This window comes from Bombina bombina, chromosome 1 (assembly GCF_027579735.1).
Source record: "Bombina bombina isolate aBomBom1 chromosome 1, aBomBom1.pri, whole genome shotgun sequence".
Classification (NCBI taxonomy): Eukaryota; Metazoa; Chordata; class Amphibia; order Anura; family Bombinatoridae; genus Bombina; species Bombina bombina.
In genome coordinates this window covers 443,481,771-443,502,125 of record NC_069499.1, presented here as the reverse complement: position 1 = coordinate 443,502,125, position 20,355 = coordinate 443,481,771, and the positions used below count along the sequence as shown (strand labels likewise).

Sequence of the window (20,355 nt, the reverse complement as noted above, 5' to 3'; positions counted from 1 at the left end):
AAATCGCACAAGTATAAACCCAACGCACACATAAAGTATAATATTGTGACTGCTTTGACATATTCCCCAATAGGGGTCAAATGATCAAGTTTCGAATACAGCTTGATGCCCCTGTTTCCGCATGAGCCTTCAGGCTCGCCAGAAACAGTAGTTATGAAGCAGCGGTCTAAAGACCGCTGCTCCATAACTTGTCAGCCTGCTCTGAGGCCGCGGACATTAATCCACCCGATCCTATACGAATCTGCAGGGGGCGGCATTGCACAAGCAGTTCACAAGAACTGCTTGTGCAATGATAAAGTCTGAATTAATCTATGTGCGGTGGACAAAATACACTACATCGTATCATGTCCGCTCGCACTTTGGTAAATTGGCCCCATAGACTTCAATGGAGTGCTCAAACTGCAAAAAACCTAACACCCATACTCGTTCACTAACAAGATAGTGTTTATTCAAGAGCGCTAAACCGAAATGAAATATAGACATAGAAGAATATGTTCTATTTATTCTTAAATATATATATATATATATATATATATAAATATAATTTTTTTTATATACATTATTATATATGTGTATATATATATATATATATATATATATATATATATATATATATATATACAGTTATATATAGGAATATCTATTTAAAAATACTTAGAACATTTTCCCCTATGCGAAGAACATTGAAATGTGAAATATTCACAGTATAACTAATATACACAGTTAAACACTTAATTAAAGGGACACTGAACCCACATTTATTCTTTCGTGATTCAGATAGAGCATGCAATTTTAAACAACGTTCTAATTTACTATTATTATAATTTTTTCTTCGTTCTCTTGCTATCTTTCTTTGAAAAAGTAGGTATCTAAGTTTTTTTTGGTTCAGAACACTGGACATCACTTTTTTATTGGTGGATTAATTTATCCACCAATCAGCAAGAACAACCCAGGTTGTTCACCAAAAATGGGCCGGCATCTAAACTTACATTCTTGCATTTTAAATAAAGATACCAAGAGAATAAAGAAAATTTGATAATAGGAGTAAATTAGAAAGTTGCTTAAAATTTCATGCTCTATCTGAATCACGAAAGAAAAAATTTGGGTTCAGTGTCCCTTTAATGAATGAATTAATGAATATTGCATAAATATGATTTTTCATGTTTTCAGCTACTTGAGTGCAAAGGGCTCCAATGCACTTATATATATGTCTATATATGTATACATATGTATTTATGTGTTTAAATGTGTATATATGTCTGTACATACAGATAAATACATATGTACCCACATGTAAATAAATATATATATATATATATATATATATATATATACTGTATATATACATACATATACATATTTAGACATGTGAGCTGCGGAATCTGTTGGCGCTCTACAAATAACCGATAATAATAATAATGTATGTATCTCTATGTTAAAGGGACATTCTAATCATAAATAACTCCTTAATGGCCAGCGACGTACCCTTTTTTCATAGCGCGGTCTCACTGTCAGTGGCAAGACTGCACTGTTTTTAGAAGCCAGCAGGAGGGAGGGTGTAATAGCGCAGCCTTGCAGCTCGCAGCAAGACCCACGCTATTATAAGCAAACAATTCCTTAACGACCAGCTATGTACAGGGTACATCGTGGTCATTAAGATGTAAAAGTTTACTACAATGTTAAAACTGTCAGTACAGGTGATAGTTTCAATAAATGACAAATTAAAGCCAATGTGCGGCGTGTAAGCAACTTAACACAATGCAGCTGGAAAAATGGATAATCAGGAACACATTACAGGTGAGAAAATTTCACAGTACAATATTGCTTTTAATTTCTACTGCCCTAGATAGAATAAAAATACAATGGAATATTCTAATGTTCTTTTACTCATATTATAGCACCACTGGTATTCATATATATTCAAGAACTCTTAGAGTGGCTGCATGTTACCTTGGGGCCTACAACAGCACGTCCAGGGGGACCCGGCATTCCCAAACGTCCACCAACACCTGGTTCACCCTAAAAGAAACAAACACAAATATTAATAAATAAATATCTAGGAAATTAATAACACAAATTTTCTAACTCTGTCCTTAACTTCAGTTACCAGATAGAGGATATACAGATTGTTGATACTGTTAAAATAATTACTTTTGGTCCTGATGGTCCTGCAGGCCCGGGAGGTCCTGTTATACCTCTTATACCTCTTTGACCTTGGTCACCCTAAAGAAAAATAAAACAAAATATCAGGAATAGTTCTTTATAAACAGGAAAACAAAGGTCAATGAAAATGAAAGTGTCTGGACCTCCTAATGACTACTGTATATTTCACATCCTCCTTACAAAAAACATATTTGGCTAAAATATTTACCTTTAATGCATTAAAGATATGAGGTTGTACTTTGTAAATTATATTAAATCAGCAAATATATAGCGTTATAAGGACAGTCTAGTAAAAATCTATCTTATGTGATTCAGATTGAGCATGCAATTTTAAACAACTTTCCAATTTACTTTTATCATCAAATTTGCTTTGTTCTCTTGGCATTCTTTGTTGAAAGGTAAACATAGGTAGGCTCACTTGCTAATTGCTAATCTTCGAAGGCTGCCTCTTATCTCAGTGCATATATCAGTGCATATTGCCTTGGCAGAGGCTTAGATACAAGGTAATCACAGAGGTAAAAAGTTTATTAATATAACAGTGTTGGTTATGCAAAGCTGGGGAATGGGTAATAAAGGGATTTTCTATCTTTTTAAATAATAAATATTCTAGAGTAGACTGTCCCTTTAATCATAGCAAAACACAATGAATTTGAACTTTCACAAATATCAGTTAGATTAAAAATGATCCATTAAGTGAGTGCACACAGACGGCTAGATTACGAGTTGTGCGTTAGGGTAAAAAAGCAGCGTTAAGAGGTCCTAACGCTGCTTTTTTACGCCCGCTGCTATTACGAGTCTTAAAGGTTTAGGGTCACCGCACACTTTATTGGCCAATCAGCCAAAGGAATGTGAGCTCAATCCTATTGGCTGATTGCATCAGCCAATAGGATTTTTTCTACCTTAATTCCGATTGGCTGATAAAATTCTATCAGCCAATTGGATTCTAAGGAACGCCATCTTGGATGACGTCACTTAAAGGAACCGTCATTGAGTAAGAAGCCGTTGTTTGAAGCGGATGCTCCGCGCCGGATGTCTTGAAGATGGAGCCGCTCCGCGCCGGATGGATGAAGATAGAAGATGCCGTCTGGATGAAGACTTCTGCCCGTCTGGAGGATCACTTCGCCCGGCTTGGATGAAGACTTCTCCCGGCTTCTTTGAGGACTTCGGCCTGGCTTGGATGAAGACTTCTGCCGCTTCCTTGAGGATGGATGTCCGGTCTTCAGAACTGTAAGTCGATCTTCAGGGGGTTAGTGTTAGGTTTTTATAAGGGTGTATTGGGTGGGTTTTATTTTTTAGATTAGGGTTTGGGCCGCAAAAGAGCTAACTGTCCTTTTAAGGGCAATGCCCATCCAAATGCCCTTTTCAGGGCAATGGGGAGCTTAGGTTTTTTTAGATAGTATTTTATTTGGGTGGTTGGTTGTGTGGGTGGTGGGTTTTACTGTTGGTGGGGTTGTTTGTATTTTTTTTTACAGGTAAACGAGCTGATTACTTTGGGGCAATGCCCTGCAAAAGGCCCTTTTAAGGGCTATTGGTAGTTTAGTTTAGGCTAGGTTTTTTTTTATTTTGGGGGGGCTTTTTTATTTTGATAGGGCTATTAGATTAAGTGTAATTAGTTTAAATATCTGTAATTTGTTTATTATTTTCTCCAGTTTAGTGTGGGTTTTTTTGTACTTTAGCTTTAGTTAATCTATTTAATTAAAGTGTAGTGTTAGGTGTTATTGTAACTTAGGTTAGGTTTTATTTTACAGGTACTTTTGTATTTATTTTAGCTAGGTAGTTATTAAATAGTTAATAACTATTTAATAACTATTCTACCTAGTTAAAATAAATACAAACTTGCCTGTAAAATAAAAATAAACCCTAAGCTAGATACAATGTAACTATTAGTTATATTGTAGCTAGCTTAGGGTTTATTTTATAGGTAAGTATTTAGTATTACATAGGAATAATTTAGTTAATTATAGTAATTTTATTTAGATGTATTTAAATTATATTTAAGTTAGGGGGTGTTAGGGTTAGACTTAGGTTAAGGGGTTAATACATTTAGTATAGTGGTGGCGACGTTGGGGGCGGCTGATTAGGGGTTAATAAGTGTAGGTAGGTTGCGGCGACATTGGGGGAGGCAGATTAGGGGTTAATAAATATAATGTAGGTGGCAGCGATGTTGGAGGCAGCAGATTAGGGGTTCATAACTATAATGTAGGTGGCGGCGGTGTCCGGAGCGGGAGATTAGGGGTTAATAAATATAATGCAGGTGTCGGCGATGTCGGGGGCGGCAGATTAGGGGTTAATAAGTGTAAGATTAGGGGTGTTTAGACTCGGGGTTCATGTTAGGGTGTTAGGTGTAGACATAAATTTTCTTTCCCCATAGGAATCAATGGGGCTGCATTACTGAGTTTTACACTGCTTTTTTGCAGGTGTTAGACTTTTTCTCAGCCGGCTCTCCCCGTTGATTTCTATGGGGAATTGTGCACGAGCACATACGACCAGCTCACCGCTGACTTAAGCAGCGCTGGTATTGAAGTGCGGTAAGGAGCACAATTTTGCTCAACGCTCACTTCTTGCCTTTTAACGTCGGGTTTCTAAAAACCTGTAATACCAGCGCTGTAGGTAAGTGAGCGGTGAGACAAAACTGCTCGTTAGCACCGCACAGCTAAAAACGAAAAACTTGTCATCTAGCCGAGAGTTTGTTAAATAGGGTTCTATACATGTCAATCCATACATACTTCAAAAATAAATTGTACTAGAAATCTCAGTGTGCATGAATTTTTAAAAAAAGTTTAAATATTTGGATGAAACTCAAGTAAAACCTAAGTGTAATTTTTTGGAAACTCCATGTAATTTTTCATTTATTCAGTTTTTAAGGGGAATAATATATTGTGTATTGTTTCCATTAAATAAACTGAAATATTTTTCTGTGTGTATTGTAATAACCTGGCAACATAGAACCTGCAAGGTGAATAAAAAAAACGCAGTTGTGCTCGGAAGCTGTGCACAGATGCAGGTAGATGGTGTGATGTAACTATAGCGAGTGCACAAAGTCTATTGCATTTTCTTCCCTTCTGCAGTATGCAGCTCTACAGAATGGCTGCTTTACCCATCCACATCCCCAGTGCTGTATATCACATAATTTAACTTCTTAATTGCTAAGTATGTTGACAGGTAGATGTCAGCATTAAAATTAAAATAGTGACATTATTGCTATTTCTACTGGCAGAATTTTGACATTTTAATACAATAGCTTACCAAATGCAGTTTTTCAGGGACTACACAAGCCTATTCCTTAAAGGGATACTAACCCTAATTTTTTTCCTTCATGATTCAGTTAGAGCAGGCAATTTTAAGCAACTTTCTAATTTACTCCTATTATCAATTTTTCTTCATTCTCTTGATATCTTTAATTTTCTCGAACAAAATTTGATAATAGGAGTAAATTAGAAATTTGCTTAAAATTGCATACTCTATCTGAATCATGAAAGAAAAAAAATTGAGTTTAGTATCCCTTTAAGTATTTATTACTTTATAAAGTGAAAATATATACTTACTTTCAGGCTAAATATGGATAATATGCTCATAGTAACCCCTTTTTAATGCCACTCTTTTTTTTTTTTTCAAATAAAATAATTTAGCTGATTCAACATTTGAATATGTTGACAAATATAATATACAGTAGGTAGCTTTTTTTTATACCAACCTTTTCACCTTGAATACCAATGCCAGGAGAACCCTCTGGACCTCGAAGACCTGGAAGTCCTGGTTCACCCTATAATAAAAACAAAAACAATTGTTAACCAGAAGATGCACTTTATTTATAACTCTATGTGGAGATAATTTGCACAAGCTGAACTTTTTTAACAGTGTATATTAAAATTAGTTTAAAAAATGTTGATGCATCTAAATGAGAGCATTTTAAAATGTATCAAAGTTTTTGTCTTTCTGAAAAAAAGATGCCCCATAAAACATATTTTTGTCACTGCTCACCAACAAACCTGTTGGAATTGTCTTTATCAGCTAGTAAATAACATGTACTATATATAATATGGGATGAGTTGTGCCCTTACTGTTAGTTTCGCCCTTTTTTTCAACCCTTCATGCAGCGAAATATTTTAGCATGTTTAAATAATGTTCCTTCATGTGCTATCATTGCAGTTGAAAGTTAATCAGAGGAAAAAGGGGCCTTAAATTACACAATCATGAATAAGTAGTAGATAATTATGACCCTTCAGTAGCACCTTCCAACCTTGATATGTGGCATTGGAGCACCACCAGTTATTTAGGTCTGGAACCACCATAGGGTATTGGCATTACAAATTTAATTTCTTTAATTAGCACTGGAGATACTATTTTTTATTCTAAGTCTTAGAAGTAAGAGTTATATACAATCGTAATTTTAAAAGCATGTATATGTACCTCAATATATATGCAACAGTCTCATGGAAATGATACTTTCTAACTGTATTGTTTGTTGGGATTGTTAGCTCTACCATTGGTCATTCTTACTTCCTGTTGTTTCCCATGGTATTTGTGACTTCAAAGGTGCCAAATGTAGAATCTATTTAGGACATATTTCAGGAGTCCTTGGTGAAATAATATGTTTCAAAATTGGCACATTGGTTGTCAAACAAGAGCATTTATATATTAAAAATAGGTGTCACTGATCTATTGCGAATTTCGCTCAAGCATCTCACTTGTAAGTTTATTTTATATGAAGATAACTTTGAATTATCAATGGTGTGTGAAATTGGATGGTAGAATGAAGCCAAACAGAAGGTTGATGGCTTCATAAAAGGGGGTCTTGGAGTTAAACCTCTTTAACAAACTGCACTTGTGATGTAGTTATAAAACCCTCATACTGAGTATCGCAGTTTTCTATTTTATACCACAGATGCTTGGCACACTGCCATACAGATGTACCTTGTGTGCCTGCTCTTTTTATGTTGTCCTGCTGTAAGCAAATAGTGTACACTAAAACAGCATTAAGAAAGTTGTAAAAGCTGTAAGACCTTTTGCCCTGGTGCTCCATCTTCTCCTGGAAGACCCGGTAAACCAGCTAATCCTGAAGTCCCAGGTTCACCCTGAAATAGAAAGAATGCAGATAGTAGGCATATTTAAATAGGGAACTAATGAAAAGCAAGATGCTAATATACATATGTTCAGATAAAGACTGGTTAACAAATAGTAAGATAGATATCCAGCATTATGCAAGGCCGGTACTATGTCTAGAGGGCTAGGCACTGGCGTAATGATGCTTCTATACTACTTCACATCTCTGCTGCTTCCATACTAATTCATTTTGCTGGCCACCTGTAATTTTAAACCTTTCCTTGATTGACTCCTTTATATAATTTATTTCTACTTTAATACATCATACTTTTATTCTAGATCTAAGAACAATTATTGGGCATCTGAGGACAATACTTATTAACATACAGGCAGATAAATAAGCTGTAAAGCAAAGTCTGATCATCGCATTAAATAGCTCCCCTAGGTGAGAAAGGTTTGGCATTTTTTGCCTGCTAGTTTAGCTGTGCCACATTTATTTTCTGCTTAATACACTGTATATTCTTATGTTTTATTTAACTGTTCAGCTTAATGTTTGTATATTATGTAAACGTGTTTGAATTGTGCTGTACGACATGAAAATCGTAATAGGTTAATATGGCAAATAAACGATATGGACTGCAATGCATTTCTGTTCTTACTGACTGCCAATCAGTAAGCATAGGTTTGCACATTGTGTAAGGGTTACGAGTAACCCTTGGCTAACAGTGAGGTTTGCAATGCATAGCTAAGAAATATCAGCCAAGAGGTAACCCTCATATAGCCTGTAAATGTGTGCTGATCCTTGTCTGACTGGCGTCAGCACAATGATTATCAGCATTATTTTTCCCTGTGCCAACCAAGCAATTAACACTATTTTAAGCAAGCAATGCTTTGTGCGCTTAAAATTTCATGCGTGTCCTAGCAGTGCCATTAATAAAGGAGATTAGCTAATAGAAAAAAACAACAGTAATAATTTCTTGGAAGCAGAGAATCACAATTAAAAATATGCTTATATATTTATTTCAGATAATAATAATAATAATAATTATATGATAGATATACCATTTGCTATTATTGTTTTGTATAATGTATGGTTTAATATAAATGCACTATTTCCTGTTTTTTAAAAGTTTACTCCATCATTTAAATCAAACAAACAAACAAACGAGATTCACCTTAAAATTAGGTGCTAATGTCTGCATATACTGTTTGTGTGAGTCTAATAAATACAACCAATAAATACAATAACAGTAATCACATAAAAAAATACATAATGTAGTGTATATACTAATATTCAGTGTCTCTGGTGTTTACCATGTTGGGGTTCTCATAATCAATTGTACACTTAGAGAACCAGTTTTTTTTTCCTTATAGTCACAATAAAAATTAAAAACTGCTTAACAGATGTTTTGCTTAGAAATGCTACTTACATTTTTGAATGAACTAGATTTATATTAAAGAGATATGAAACCCACAAATTTTCTTTTATGATTCAAATAGAGCATGCAATTTTAAACAACTTTGTAATTTACTTCTATTATCAATTCTTCTTCATTCATTTTGTATATTTTGTTTTTGTAATTACTAGAATTATTTTAACACATTTTTCTAAATATTTCACATCTTTTTTTACCTTTGCTCCGGGTTCCCCGAGACCTCTTTCTCCTGAAGGTCCAGATTCTCCTGGCAGACCTTGTTCTCCCTTAAACACAGATTAAACATAAATATTGCCATATTAATCAATCCCACATTTAATTTACAGTAAATTACATATTTTTTTACACTTTCATTATCGTTATCTATATTAAACCATCTCAGCCTTTAGCCTATTATTACATTTGTAGTTTTCTTATTCAACTCCCCCTGTAAGCCCTGCCCAATGTATGGCCCACCCCCAACCCAACATTTAGTGCTATATAAAGAATAAACCTACATATTACTCCTCCAGGTACCATAAACACTTCTACATAAACTAAACACAGGATGTACATTGCACCTTCTCATACCCTCACCCCTGACACTGTGGCCCCCCCAAAGTGCATTGCCTATGTCGGGTGCCATTCGTACCATAATCAAAGAGTAGGCCTTGATTGATTTGACTGATGTTTTCATTTTAGGAATTTTCTTTTTATCAAGCCAGCTCTTGGCTTCATGAATTGGCGAGTGAAATATTATATTAGAAGTTTCATGGTGATACTACTTGTCTGTTTAATTTAATGTAATGAGTTCATAATATATTAGTAAAATATTCTATTTCCTTATTTTTTAATGAAATTGAGTAAAGTCTAATTCTTCTTACAATCATTTATTTTCATGGTTACTATGGTCCTTACCTTAGGTCCCATAAGTCCTTCCCCTGGTGGTCCCCTCATTCCAGAAGGTCCTGAAGGGCCTTGTACACCCTTAAATAAAATACATTCAAAATAAAATATTTTATTCATTTTTAAAATACTGTGCACTGTACAAGGAATTTATAATACACTATAAAACTGCATAACATAAACATTATACTGTATATAATTCAATTTAAGTTTGAGAATTGACTATATATTCTTACCTTTTCTCCTTGGATTCCAACACCAGGTAAACCAAGAGGACCAGGCAAACCAGGTGGTCCAAAATCCCCCTATGGATGTCAGAAAACAGTGATCCAGTGATCCCAAATCATATTGTTTTAATATACAAGTTTTAGCATACAAGACAATATTTTGCGTGAATGTAACAGAAAATCAATGAATTCAAGATGCAAAACTAAAAGTAGCTAAATTATGAGCCAGACAGAAGCAGAAATAAACAAACAAAAACAAAAAATAAAGTTTTTGACACAAACTGTACAACTATGTAAGAAAAGTAGTGTACTACATATTATGAAAATGAAATAAATCAGTCTCTAAAAATGGAATATGAAACATTTAGCAAGATATATATTAGTAATCAAAGCTAAATTCAGGATAGGGTGACCATGTTGAAGGTTTTAGAGTGCTATAATTCTATTTTACATTCTTTGTAATTAAAATGGAATCCTAAATCTAGATGTTGACAGTATAGATGGGTGTATTTACACAATGGAACTCTTAGTACGATATTTCAATAGTAAAACAGTACATGGTAATAAGACCAACCATGATGCATACAAAAAAATAGTATGCACTAGAAGTGATCAGACCATGTAGATACCAAAATCTTAAACTTAAAGGGACATGAAAATCAAAATGTTTCTTTCATGATTTAGACCAGACATCCTCAAGCTGATATGCTGGCTGAGCATCATGGGAAATGTAGTTCCAAAACCTCTGGAGGGCCAAGTTTGAGGATGTCTGATTTAGACCATACAATTTTAGGAAAGCTTCCAGTGTACTTATATTATCACATTTGTTTTTTACTTTTTGTAGTCTTTGTGGAAAAGCAGGTAGCCAGGCTTAGAAGCATGGACGTTTCTGGACCACTATACGTCAGTAGATTTTCAAGAATGGAACAAAGTTATACATTGTGGAAAAACTACTGCCATCTAGTGCTCAAAAACATTATTGCAAAACTGCTGCCATATAGTGCTCCTGACGTGCATGCTATCTACTTAGTGACCTTCAAAGAATACCATGAGAACCAACTAAATTTGATGATAAAAGTGCATTGGAAACTTTTTAAAAATTGTATATGGAATAAAGAAAGAAAGATACTGTGTTTCATGTCACAATCTATAATAATACTAGTCCTAAAGCCCGTGTACATGGGCCATTTTTTGTAGTACAGCGGTCCCACCCCTTGCTCTCTCTCTCTCCCCCCTCTCTTTTGCTCTCTCTCCCCCCTCTCTTTTGCTCTCTCTCCCCCTCTCTTTTGCTCTCTTTCTCTCTCCACCTCTCTTTTGCTCTCTTTGTCTTTCTCCCTCTCTTTTGCTCTCTTTCACTCTCCCCCTCTCTTTTGATCTCTCTCTCCCCCCTCTCTTTTGCTCTATCCCCCCTCTCTTTTGCTCTTCCCCCTCTCTTTTGCTCTCTCTCCCCCCTTTCTTTTGCTCTCTCTCCCCCCTTTCTTTTGCTCTCTCTCCCCATTTCTTTTGCTCTCTCCCCCTCTCTTTTGCTCTCTCTCCCCCTTTCTTTTGCTCTCTCCCCCTCTCTTTTGCTCTCTTTCTCTCTCACCCTCTCTTTTGCTCTCTTTCTCTCCCCCCCTCTCTTTTGCTCTCTTTCTCTCCCCCCTCTCTTTTGCTCTCTCCCCCTCTCTTTTGATCTCTCTCCCCCCTTTTGATTTCTCTCTCCTAACTATTTTGCTCTCCCTCCCCCTCTTTTGCTATCTCTCCCCTCTCTTTTTTGCTCTCTCTCCCCCTCTCTTTTGCTCTTTGCTCCCCCCTGTATATGGAATCAAGAAAGAAAGATACTGTGTTTCATGTCACTAACTATTTATAATAATACTAGTCCTAAAGCCCATATACACTGGCGATTTTTTGTAGTACAGCGGTCCCACCCCTTGCTCTCTCTCCTCCCCCTCTCTTTTGCTCTCTCTCTCCCCCCTCTCTTATGCACTCTCTCTCCCCCTCTCTTTTGCGCTCTCTTTCCCCCTCTCATTTGCGCTCTCTCTCTCCCATCTCTTTTGCACTCTCTCGCTCTCCTTTGCTCTCTCCCCCTCTCTTTTGCTCTCTCTCCTCCCTTACTTTTGCTCTCTCTCCCCCCTTACTTTGCTCTCTATCCCCCCTCTCTTTTGCTCTCTTTCTCTCTCCCCCTCTCTTTTGCTCTCTTTGTCTCTCCCCCTCTCTTTTGCTCTCTTTCACTCTCCCCCTCTCTTTTGATCTCTCTCTCTCTCCCCCTCTCTTTTTCTCTCTCCCCCTCTCTTTTGCTCTCCCCCCCTCTCTTTTGCTCTCTCCCCCCTCTCTTTTGCTCTCTCTCCCCCCTTTCTTTTGCCCTCTCTCCCCCCTCTCTTTTGCTCTCTTTCTCTCTCCCCCTCTCTTTTGCTCTCTTTGTCTCTCCCCCTCACTTTTGCTCTTTCACTCTCCCCTCTCTTTTGATCTCTCCCTCCCCCCTCTCTTTTGCTCTCTCCCCCCTCTCTTTTGATCTCTCTCCCCCCTCGTTTGCTTTCTCTCGCCTACCTATTTTGCTCTCCCCCCCTCTTTTGCTCTCTCTCCCCCTCTCTTTTGCTCTCTCTCCCCCCTCTCTTTTGCTCTCTCTCCCCCTCTCTTTTGCTCTCTCTCCCCCTCTCTTTTGCTCTTTCTCCCCCCCTCTTTTGTTCTCTCCCCCCTCTTTTGCTCTCTCACCTCTCTTTGGCTCTCTATCCCCCCTCTTTTGCTCTCTCCCCTCTCTTTTGCTCTCTCCTCCCTTTCTTTTGGTCTCCCCCTCTCTTTTGCTCTCCCCCCCCCCCTTTTGCTCTCTCCCCTCTATTTTGCTCTCTCCCCTCTCTTTTGCTCTCTCCCCTCTCTTTTTCTCTCTCTCCCCTCTGTTTTGCTCTCTCTCCCCTCTCTTTTGCACTTTCTCCCCCCCTCTCTTTTGTTGTCTCTCCTCCCTTTCTTTTACTCTCTCTCTCCTCCCTCTTTTGCTCTCTCTCCCCCTCTCTTTTTCTCTCTCTCCCCTCTCTTTTGCTTTCTCTCCCCTCTCTTTAACTCTCTCTCACCCCTCTATTTTGCTTGCTCTGTCTCTTCCCCCTCTTTTGAGCTCTCATGTCACGCCCACTCCCGACTGGCCATGCCCACTCCTGGACTGGCCACGCCTCCACCACTGCACTCCCGTCGAACACGCCCCACCGCCAAGTCCGCTCTGCCCAGCTACACCCACAACCACGCCCCCACAATGGCAGCTTCCCCTGCTCTGCTGAGCTGAGTGTCTGATGTTGATCCTAAAGGCCAGGTATGTTTGTCCTCGTGCAGTCTCTACTGCGGATGACTAACATCTGACAAACATACCTGGGCTTTTATTATACAGGATTTGCTAATATTATCATTTAACTAATTTTGATAACTTGGTATAAATTCACCTTTTGATGATTCTAGAGAAAAAGACACTTTTGCTCTACTTTTGTAATTTTATATTCGTCTGTTCTTATTTTTAAAGAAGATTCATATTTTCCTCATAACTACCATTTTTTAAAAAGAAAATCGTAAAATCCATTTTATTGATAATACTAATTCTCCATAGCGCTGCGGAATCTGTTGGTGCTCTACAAATAACTAATAATAATAATAATAAGGTGTCACTAGCTACAGTCTGAATGAAAGCTACGAAAACATTATTTTGACACCTGATGAAGATGAGTGTACTTGAAATGCGTTGTGTTCCTGTTTAGTCAGGCAAGACAATAATCAGGAATTTGGAAAGATTTTAAGTCTCTAGACTGGGCAAGTATTTTTTGCTTTTAGTTTTGTGGTGGAAATTAATATGTTTTTTTGCTTTTTTGATATTATATTTGCTTTGTATATTTGGTGTTCTTTGGATAATAGTAATTTTGTACCTCATTTATATATATATATATATATATATATATATATATATATATATATATATATATATATATATATATATATATATATATATAGTATATATTTTGGGGTGTTATTTGTGTATCCCTTAAACGTGTTGTTAAATACTCACCTTATCACCCTTAATACTTGGGCCTGGTGGACCTCGCTGCCCTCTTGGGCCCTCAAATCCACGGTCTCCCTATAGAAAAAGAAATAGAAATTATTAATGTAATATATAAAATGTAACTAAAGTAACTGACACTAAATTTAGTGTATGATTTGTACACCAACAGCCCTGTTAATAAAATTCTGCTATAAGACAAAGCTAAGCAATAGATCATATCTTGATACAGAGGATAGCTTTACTTCATAAATATAAGCTTATGCTATGTAGTAAACCACGTGAGGTGTCATGTTCAAATGATGAATTTCCTCTCTCATCAGCTATAAACTATTGCATTGAGATACAATATGTAATGCCAGAAATTTCAATGTAATATGTACAGCAGGAGATCATTTATTAACAGTGTGTAATATTAGCCTTATTTAGTGATGTATCAAGTTTTATATGTTTAATTAAACCTATTGTCTTGAAGAACAAAGGTAATTTCAAATTCCCTCTAGATGATAGTTAATTTATACTTTTCTAGAGCAATCACATTTAATTCCCATTCCACCATGTTTCATATTATTATTTTGTATGTATTCCAGAACAATGATATGAAAGAAATCTCTAGTTAAAAATACAAACATTATAGAGAACAGTTAATCCAAAGAAACTTTCACTAATCTTAACGGAAAAAACATATGCATTCAATTAAAATGTAAATTATGAACTAATTGATTCAATGTTGATGGTAAAAGCTTGAAGGGACAGTCAACACTAAAATTGTTACTGTTTTAAAAGATAGATAACCCCTTTACTGCCCATTCCCCAGCTTTGTACAACCAACATTGTTATATTAGTATACTTTATAACATTTAAACCTCTAAATATCTGCCTGTTTCTAAGCCACTACAGACAGCCTCTTAATCACATGCTTTTTTATTTGCTTTTCACTACAGGAGACTACTACCAGTTCATGTGGGCTATATAGATAACATTGTGCTCACGCCCATGGGTTCTGCACATAAATGCAAGTCAATAGATAATAAATAAAAAGTAATGTGATCAGGGGGCTGTCAAAAGAGGCTTAGATACAAGGTAATCACAGAGGTAAAAAGTATATTAATAAACATGTTGGTTGTGCAAAACTGGGGAATGGATAATAAAGGGATTATCTATCTTTTTAAACAATACAAATGTTTGAGCTCACTGTCCCTTTAATGTCTTTCAAGGCATTTTTATCAGTTAATGAAATGTGCAATTAATTTGATATAATTTTGATTCATTTAGAATTAATATTTGTAAACATCCCAACACTTAGTCATGAAACTGTTGCTTGGTAACCGCACTACTACTTTAGAGGAGGCAGATTAAAATCACTTTGGACTGATCTGACCAAACTAATTGATTGTACAAGAAAGTTCAGGATCACTAGTAGTAGTGTGGGCAAAGACGTTCCCTACCTAAGAACCTTTTTCTCCCACACTTTTTAAAATGGGGCACCTAATTGCATTCATGCTTTATTATTCAGATGGTTGTTGTGTGCCAGTTTCCTAGTTTAAAAGAGGGATTTGAGCTATTTTTTTTTTTAATTAAACCTTGAGATTACTATAGTTTTCAAGGATAAACTGTCTGTTCAATTAGAAAAGATAAAAAATATGAAATGAAGCTGCTAGAAATGTGTTTTATGTTTGATTGCAATACTTCTGTTAAATTATCACCATGCAAGTCATAAAGGGTTTTATAATGCCATCAGTACATTTAAAATGCATGTGATTAATTAGTTATTACAGAGTATTCAAATAGTTTGGCATGGCTTTCAATTTGAAACCCTCTCCAAAAGCTATTCAAGGTATTTTGCACAGTACATTTTATTGACTGGATAGGGACAATACATTTGACCTTCCTAAATTCAACTGCATATATTTTATTACGTGAATGGGTAATATTTTGTGTTGTATATGTAAGGCAGAAGAGCAGCATTATTTAACAGATATTTCATTATAACATAATGCAGCCATGTGTACATAATATGTTGCAGTGCCATAAAAATATATATTTCAAGTACAAACATTCAATAGAAGAACATGGAGGTTATATAAAAATCCAGGGATGACTCTATTGTGATCCCTGGGTCTTAGAATGACAACTTAATACTGTAAGCTATACCTCATCACCAATGCATCATTATTAATAATAATAAGTCAGTTAATAAATATCAGTATTTCCATGAATTCCTACTTAACTCCATGAATCAACTTATTGATTAAAAGTGCATATTTTTGTTTTTAAAAAGCTTTATATGGCAAGCCCTGCAGCGGTATGCAGATTATAACTTTACTTGAAATGCTTTCAAGAAAAGTAAATTCCTTAAGGCAGAGATTCCCCAAGACAAACACAGGAACTCCTAGCTGACCTTATTTTGGATGATGGTATATGTGGGTTTTACAGTATGTGCCCCTACATGTTCAGTTTATGTTTCAGTTCAATCAGTATTGAAAAGTACCAATTATTCCTTGCATAGTATAGCTTGAAGCAAACTATAAAATATTGTTTAGTGTAAAAAGTCAGGAAAAAAAAAAGCTTACACTTTTTTTTGTATCAATAATAAAATGTCAAAATCAAGTATACCTTTATAGCAAAGTCATGTGCATTAAATAAATTATGTGTCCTGCACTTTTGTGTCTGTGTAATGTATATGACATTGCAAAAAATTAAGTTAATGCCAGTCCTCGTGCAAAATACAAAAATGCAGGAAACTGCCTGGACTCAGCTGTCTCCTAAAGGAAATATGACATTTAAGGGCATATTTATCAATGTGTGAGTGGACATGATACAAAGAAGTGTATCATGTCCGCTGCACATCGATAAATGCTAACAGTATACGCTGTCAGCATTTATCATTGCACCAGCAGTTCTTGTGAACTGCTGGTGCAATGCCGCCCCCTGCAGATTTGCTAGCAGGGGGTGTTAATCAACCCAATCGGCTCGCCGGAAACAAGGGGCATCAAGCTCCAATATGGAGCTTGATAAATATACCCCTTAAACTGCACTTCTCTCAATGCACAGCATGTCAAGTGCAAAAAGTAACTGACTGTAGAAACCTTACCTAAGGACTATTCTATTTTTTGTGAGATTGAGCTCAGGGTTAAGATTTAGATTTGTATTAAGAGAAACCGGAAATTTATTTATTCATAAAATATTTTACCAGGATGGATACATTGAGATTTCTCTCGTTTTCAAGTATGTCCATGGAAATAAATCTCCATGGGATTCCCCTGCTCACAGTGTGAAGGAAAACAATATTTCATCTACCTGATGAGGTCTCTATTCCAATCCAGATCCAAAGAACCCCTGATCTGCAGCAGGAAAAGGAGATTGCAGTCTTCTTCACCATCTCCAGCTCTAGCCTGAACTCCCCCTGAGATTACCATGTGCGTGTGTGATGAAATAAGCTGCAGGGATTTCAGTGTTCGTAAAGCTGTGGCTAGGGGGCACTTAAAAAATTGAGGCAACTTAAAGGGACAAGAGTTGTTTTGAAATGTCTCAAGTCCCTGTGAAATGGCAATAACCTGTGCAGCACATAAAGTAACCACTATATCCCCCCTTCTGTTCTAGAAGAGAATGCCCTGTTTCAAATTATCATGTCCTAGTAGGATGGAACTGATCACTGTTAAAAACAATGATCACCTTCCCCACTGGAAAGGAGATAAAGTAAGATGAAAGAGAGAATCCCCCTATTTTAAATGAGGGGTTACATCCCTTTTATTTTTAAGATGATCACTGTGGTAATGGTAATTTTTAGAGCTCCCATTACCCCCATAAAACAGAGAAGATTAAGAGGCCCCAGAATGGTCCTCTGTCCATCCAGCTACCAGATGATTTTCATAACAATAACAAATACCTCACAGCAATGGTTCTATTTTGTGGTTCTGGAGATTTATTATCCCCTTACTATAGAAATATATCATAACACATGGTGAGGTCCCACAAATTCAAATAAGGGGTACAAAGTCAGAGTGGATGTTAGGGCTCATAGTTTCTCTGAACTAATAACAAAAATGACAGGGATCAAAATAAATTGGAGAACTCAGTGTAAAACAATGTGTTTTGCGAAATTCAATGTAATATAATTTTTGATGCAACTATTTTATAAATGGTCTTTTTATCAAAGTGTATAGGAACATGCATAAAATGGTATAAGATACAACTCTGGAAAATCTGGTATTACAAGTGAACAGTAAAACAGAATTACTAGAGAATGTTTATCATGACCAACATCTTTTTAGCATGCCCTAACATGCCTGCTGCCTCTTAACTTCTATCACTTGACACTTCTTTTGGCCTGTCTCAGTGGACAACATCTCCAACTCACTGTGAAGGCAACTCAATTTACCTGGTCTTAACCAATCTCTGTGCCATTTCAAATTTCCCCTTTCCTCTCTCTGACCATCATCTACTAACTTTCTCTCTTACTCTACCTGCAGCATCCTTGCAAGCCCCTAAAAATTGCTACTTTACAGGAATTTAAATGACTTGGATCTCACAGACTTGACTGCTCAACTGAAATCTGTACTCTCCAACACTTTATCCCTCTCTTGATTAGACCTAGTGGCCTTACAGTATAATTCTACACCAAAATCAAAACTTGACAAAGCTGCATCCTCCACTGTTCGCTGCTTATCATGCACTCGACGACAGCCATGGCACATCAAAAAGACCCGCTATCTTCAGCGATGTTCACGGACTGCTGAACATCAGTGGAGGATATAACGCATTTGTGCTGTTTATAAATTATAAATTAATCCTCAAAACTTATAACTCTTCCATCAGCTTGGCCAAACAAGTCTATTTTTCCTCACTTGTGTCATCTCACGCATCCAACCCCAGAACCTTTAACTCCCTTCTATGTCCACCTGCCCCTCTGCCCATTACAAAATTTACTGATCAGAATATTGCTGATCACTTAGAAAATAAAATTGACACAATAGAAAATTCTTCTCTGCCTCATCCCCACCCTTCTAATGACAAAACTCTCTTCTACTTTCCTGCTGTAACAGAGGAAGAAGTCCCGATACTCATATCTTCTGCTCATCTCTCAACCTGCCCAAATAAACCTATTCTTTTAAAACTTCTTCCCTCAATCTCTGTTTCTCTAACCCCTGCCCTAACTCATCTCTTTAGTCAGTCTCTTACCACTGGCACATTTCCCGATGTATTCAAGCATGTGTTAATCATACCATTCCTAAAAAAGCCCTCGTTTAACCCCTCCACCCCTCTTAACTATCGTCCGGTCTACTTACTTCCCTTTGTCTCCAAAAAATTGGAACAACGAGTCTATAATCACTTAACTCAATTTCTCCTAACTAACTTCTTACTTAATCCACTACAATCTGGTTTTCGCCCTAAACACTAAACAGAAACAACTCTTGCTTAAAGTGAAAGTCAACCATAAATCCGTCTCCCATGGGCGCCAAACCAGATTTATTGCACGACTATTGGCTAAGAGGTGAAAATTTTGCTTCTTAGCAAAATACAATTTTGGCTGTGGGCTGTCGTAGCAGCTAAGAACGGTGAATGGTTGAAACGAATAAAAGCACTTTCTGCATGAAGTATCTTATACTTCATGAATGAAAGTGCCCTTTATTTGTTTCAACAGTCAACCCTAGCGTTTCAAAAACGCTATGGTTGACTTTCACTTTAAGTAACAAATGATCTGCTATCAGCTAAAGCAAAGAGACACTATGCCTTACTAATTCTTCTGGATCTATCTGCTGCTGCATTTTCAGTATTTTGTATATTTACTGGTATTTGATATTCTGAGTGAAGAACAAAGGTATTTCAACTATTTCTTAATGCACCATAGGCTTTAGTGCACTTTGGTTTAGTGCACCTTCAAGTTAGTGCTTGAGCAAGAGCCAGAATAAAGTTTGGCTGCACTAAATCCCTTTCCTCATAGACTTCCTCAAGCTTTTGTTTGAGTGCTTTGGCTTAGTGCACCTTCTGGTTAGTGCTTGAGCAAAAGCCAGAACGAAGTTTTGTAGTTAGTGCTCGAGCAAAAGCTAGAGTTTTGTATCTTGGCCACACTAAATCCCTCTCCTCACAGGAGATTGGAACAGCCAATAGAATGCCAGCTCAATCCTATTGGCTGATTGGATCAGCCAATAGGATTGAACTTCAATCCTATTGGCTGATTGCATCAGTCAATAGGATTTTTTCTACCTTAATTCCGATTGGCTGATAGAATTCTATCAGCCAATCGGAATTGAAGGGACACCATATTGGATGACGTCATTTAAAGGAACCTTCATTCAGTGTTAGCCGTGGGATGAAGAGGATGCTCCGCGTCGGATGTCTTGAAGATGGACCCGCTCCGCGCCAGATGGATGAATATAGAAGATGCCGTCTGGATGAAGACTTCTGCCCGTCTGGAGGACCACTTCGCCCGGCTTGGATGAAGACTTCTCCCGGCTTCGTTGAGGACTTCGGCCCAGTTGAATGAAGACTTCTCCCGGTAAGGTGATCTTCAAGGGGTTAGTGTTAGGTTTTTTTAAGGGGGTATTGGGTGGGTTTTAGAGTAGAGGGTTGGTTGTGTGGGTGGTGGGTT

At 36.9% G+C, this 20,355-nt stretch overlaps 1 protein-coding gene across 1 annotated transcript in view; it reads right to left on the bottom strand.

The window, feature by feature from the left end:
• Positions 1-20,355, bottom strand: part of COL28A1 (collagen type XXVIII alpha 1 chain) — a 124,490-nt gene that overhangs the window by 51,571 nt on the left and 52,564 nt on the right. Inside the window, exons 15-22 of the mRNA XM_053698402.1 lie at positions 13,773-13,841; positions 9,764-9,832; positions 9,540-9,608; positions 8,840-8,908; positions 7,167-7,238; positions 5,858-5,926; positions 2,152-2,223; positions 1,951-2,019 (exon numbers count right to left, since the gene is read on the bottom strand). Of these exons, the coding sequence (XP_053554377.1) occupies positions 1,951-2,019; positions 2,152-2,223; positions 5,858-5,926; positions 7,167-7,238; positions 8,840-8,908; positions 9,540-9,608; positions 9,764-9,832; positions 13,773-13,841 (558 nt within the window). The remainder of the gene's footprint in view (positions 1-1,950; positions 2,020-2,151; positions 2,224-5,857; positions 5,927-7,166; positions 7,239-8,839; positions 8,909-9,539; positions 9,609-9,763; positions 9,833-13,772; positions 13,842-20,355) is intronic.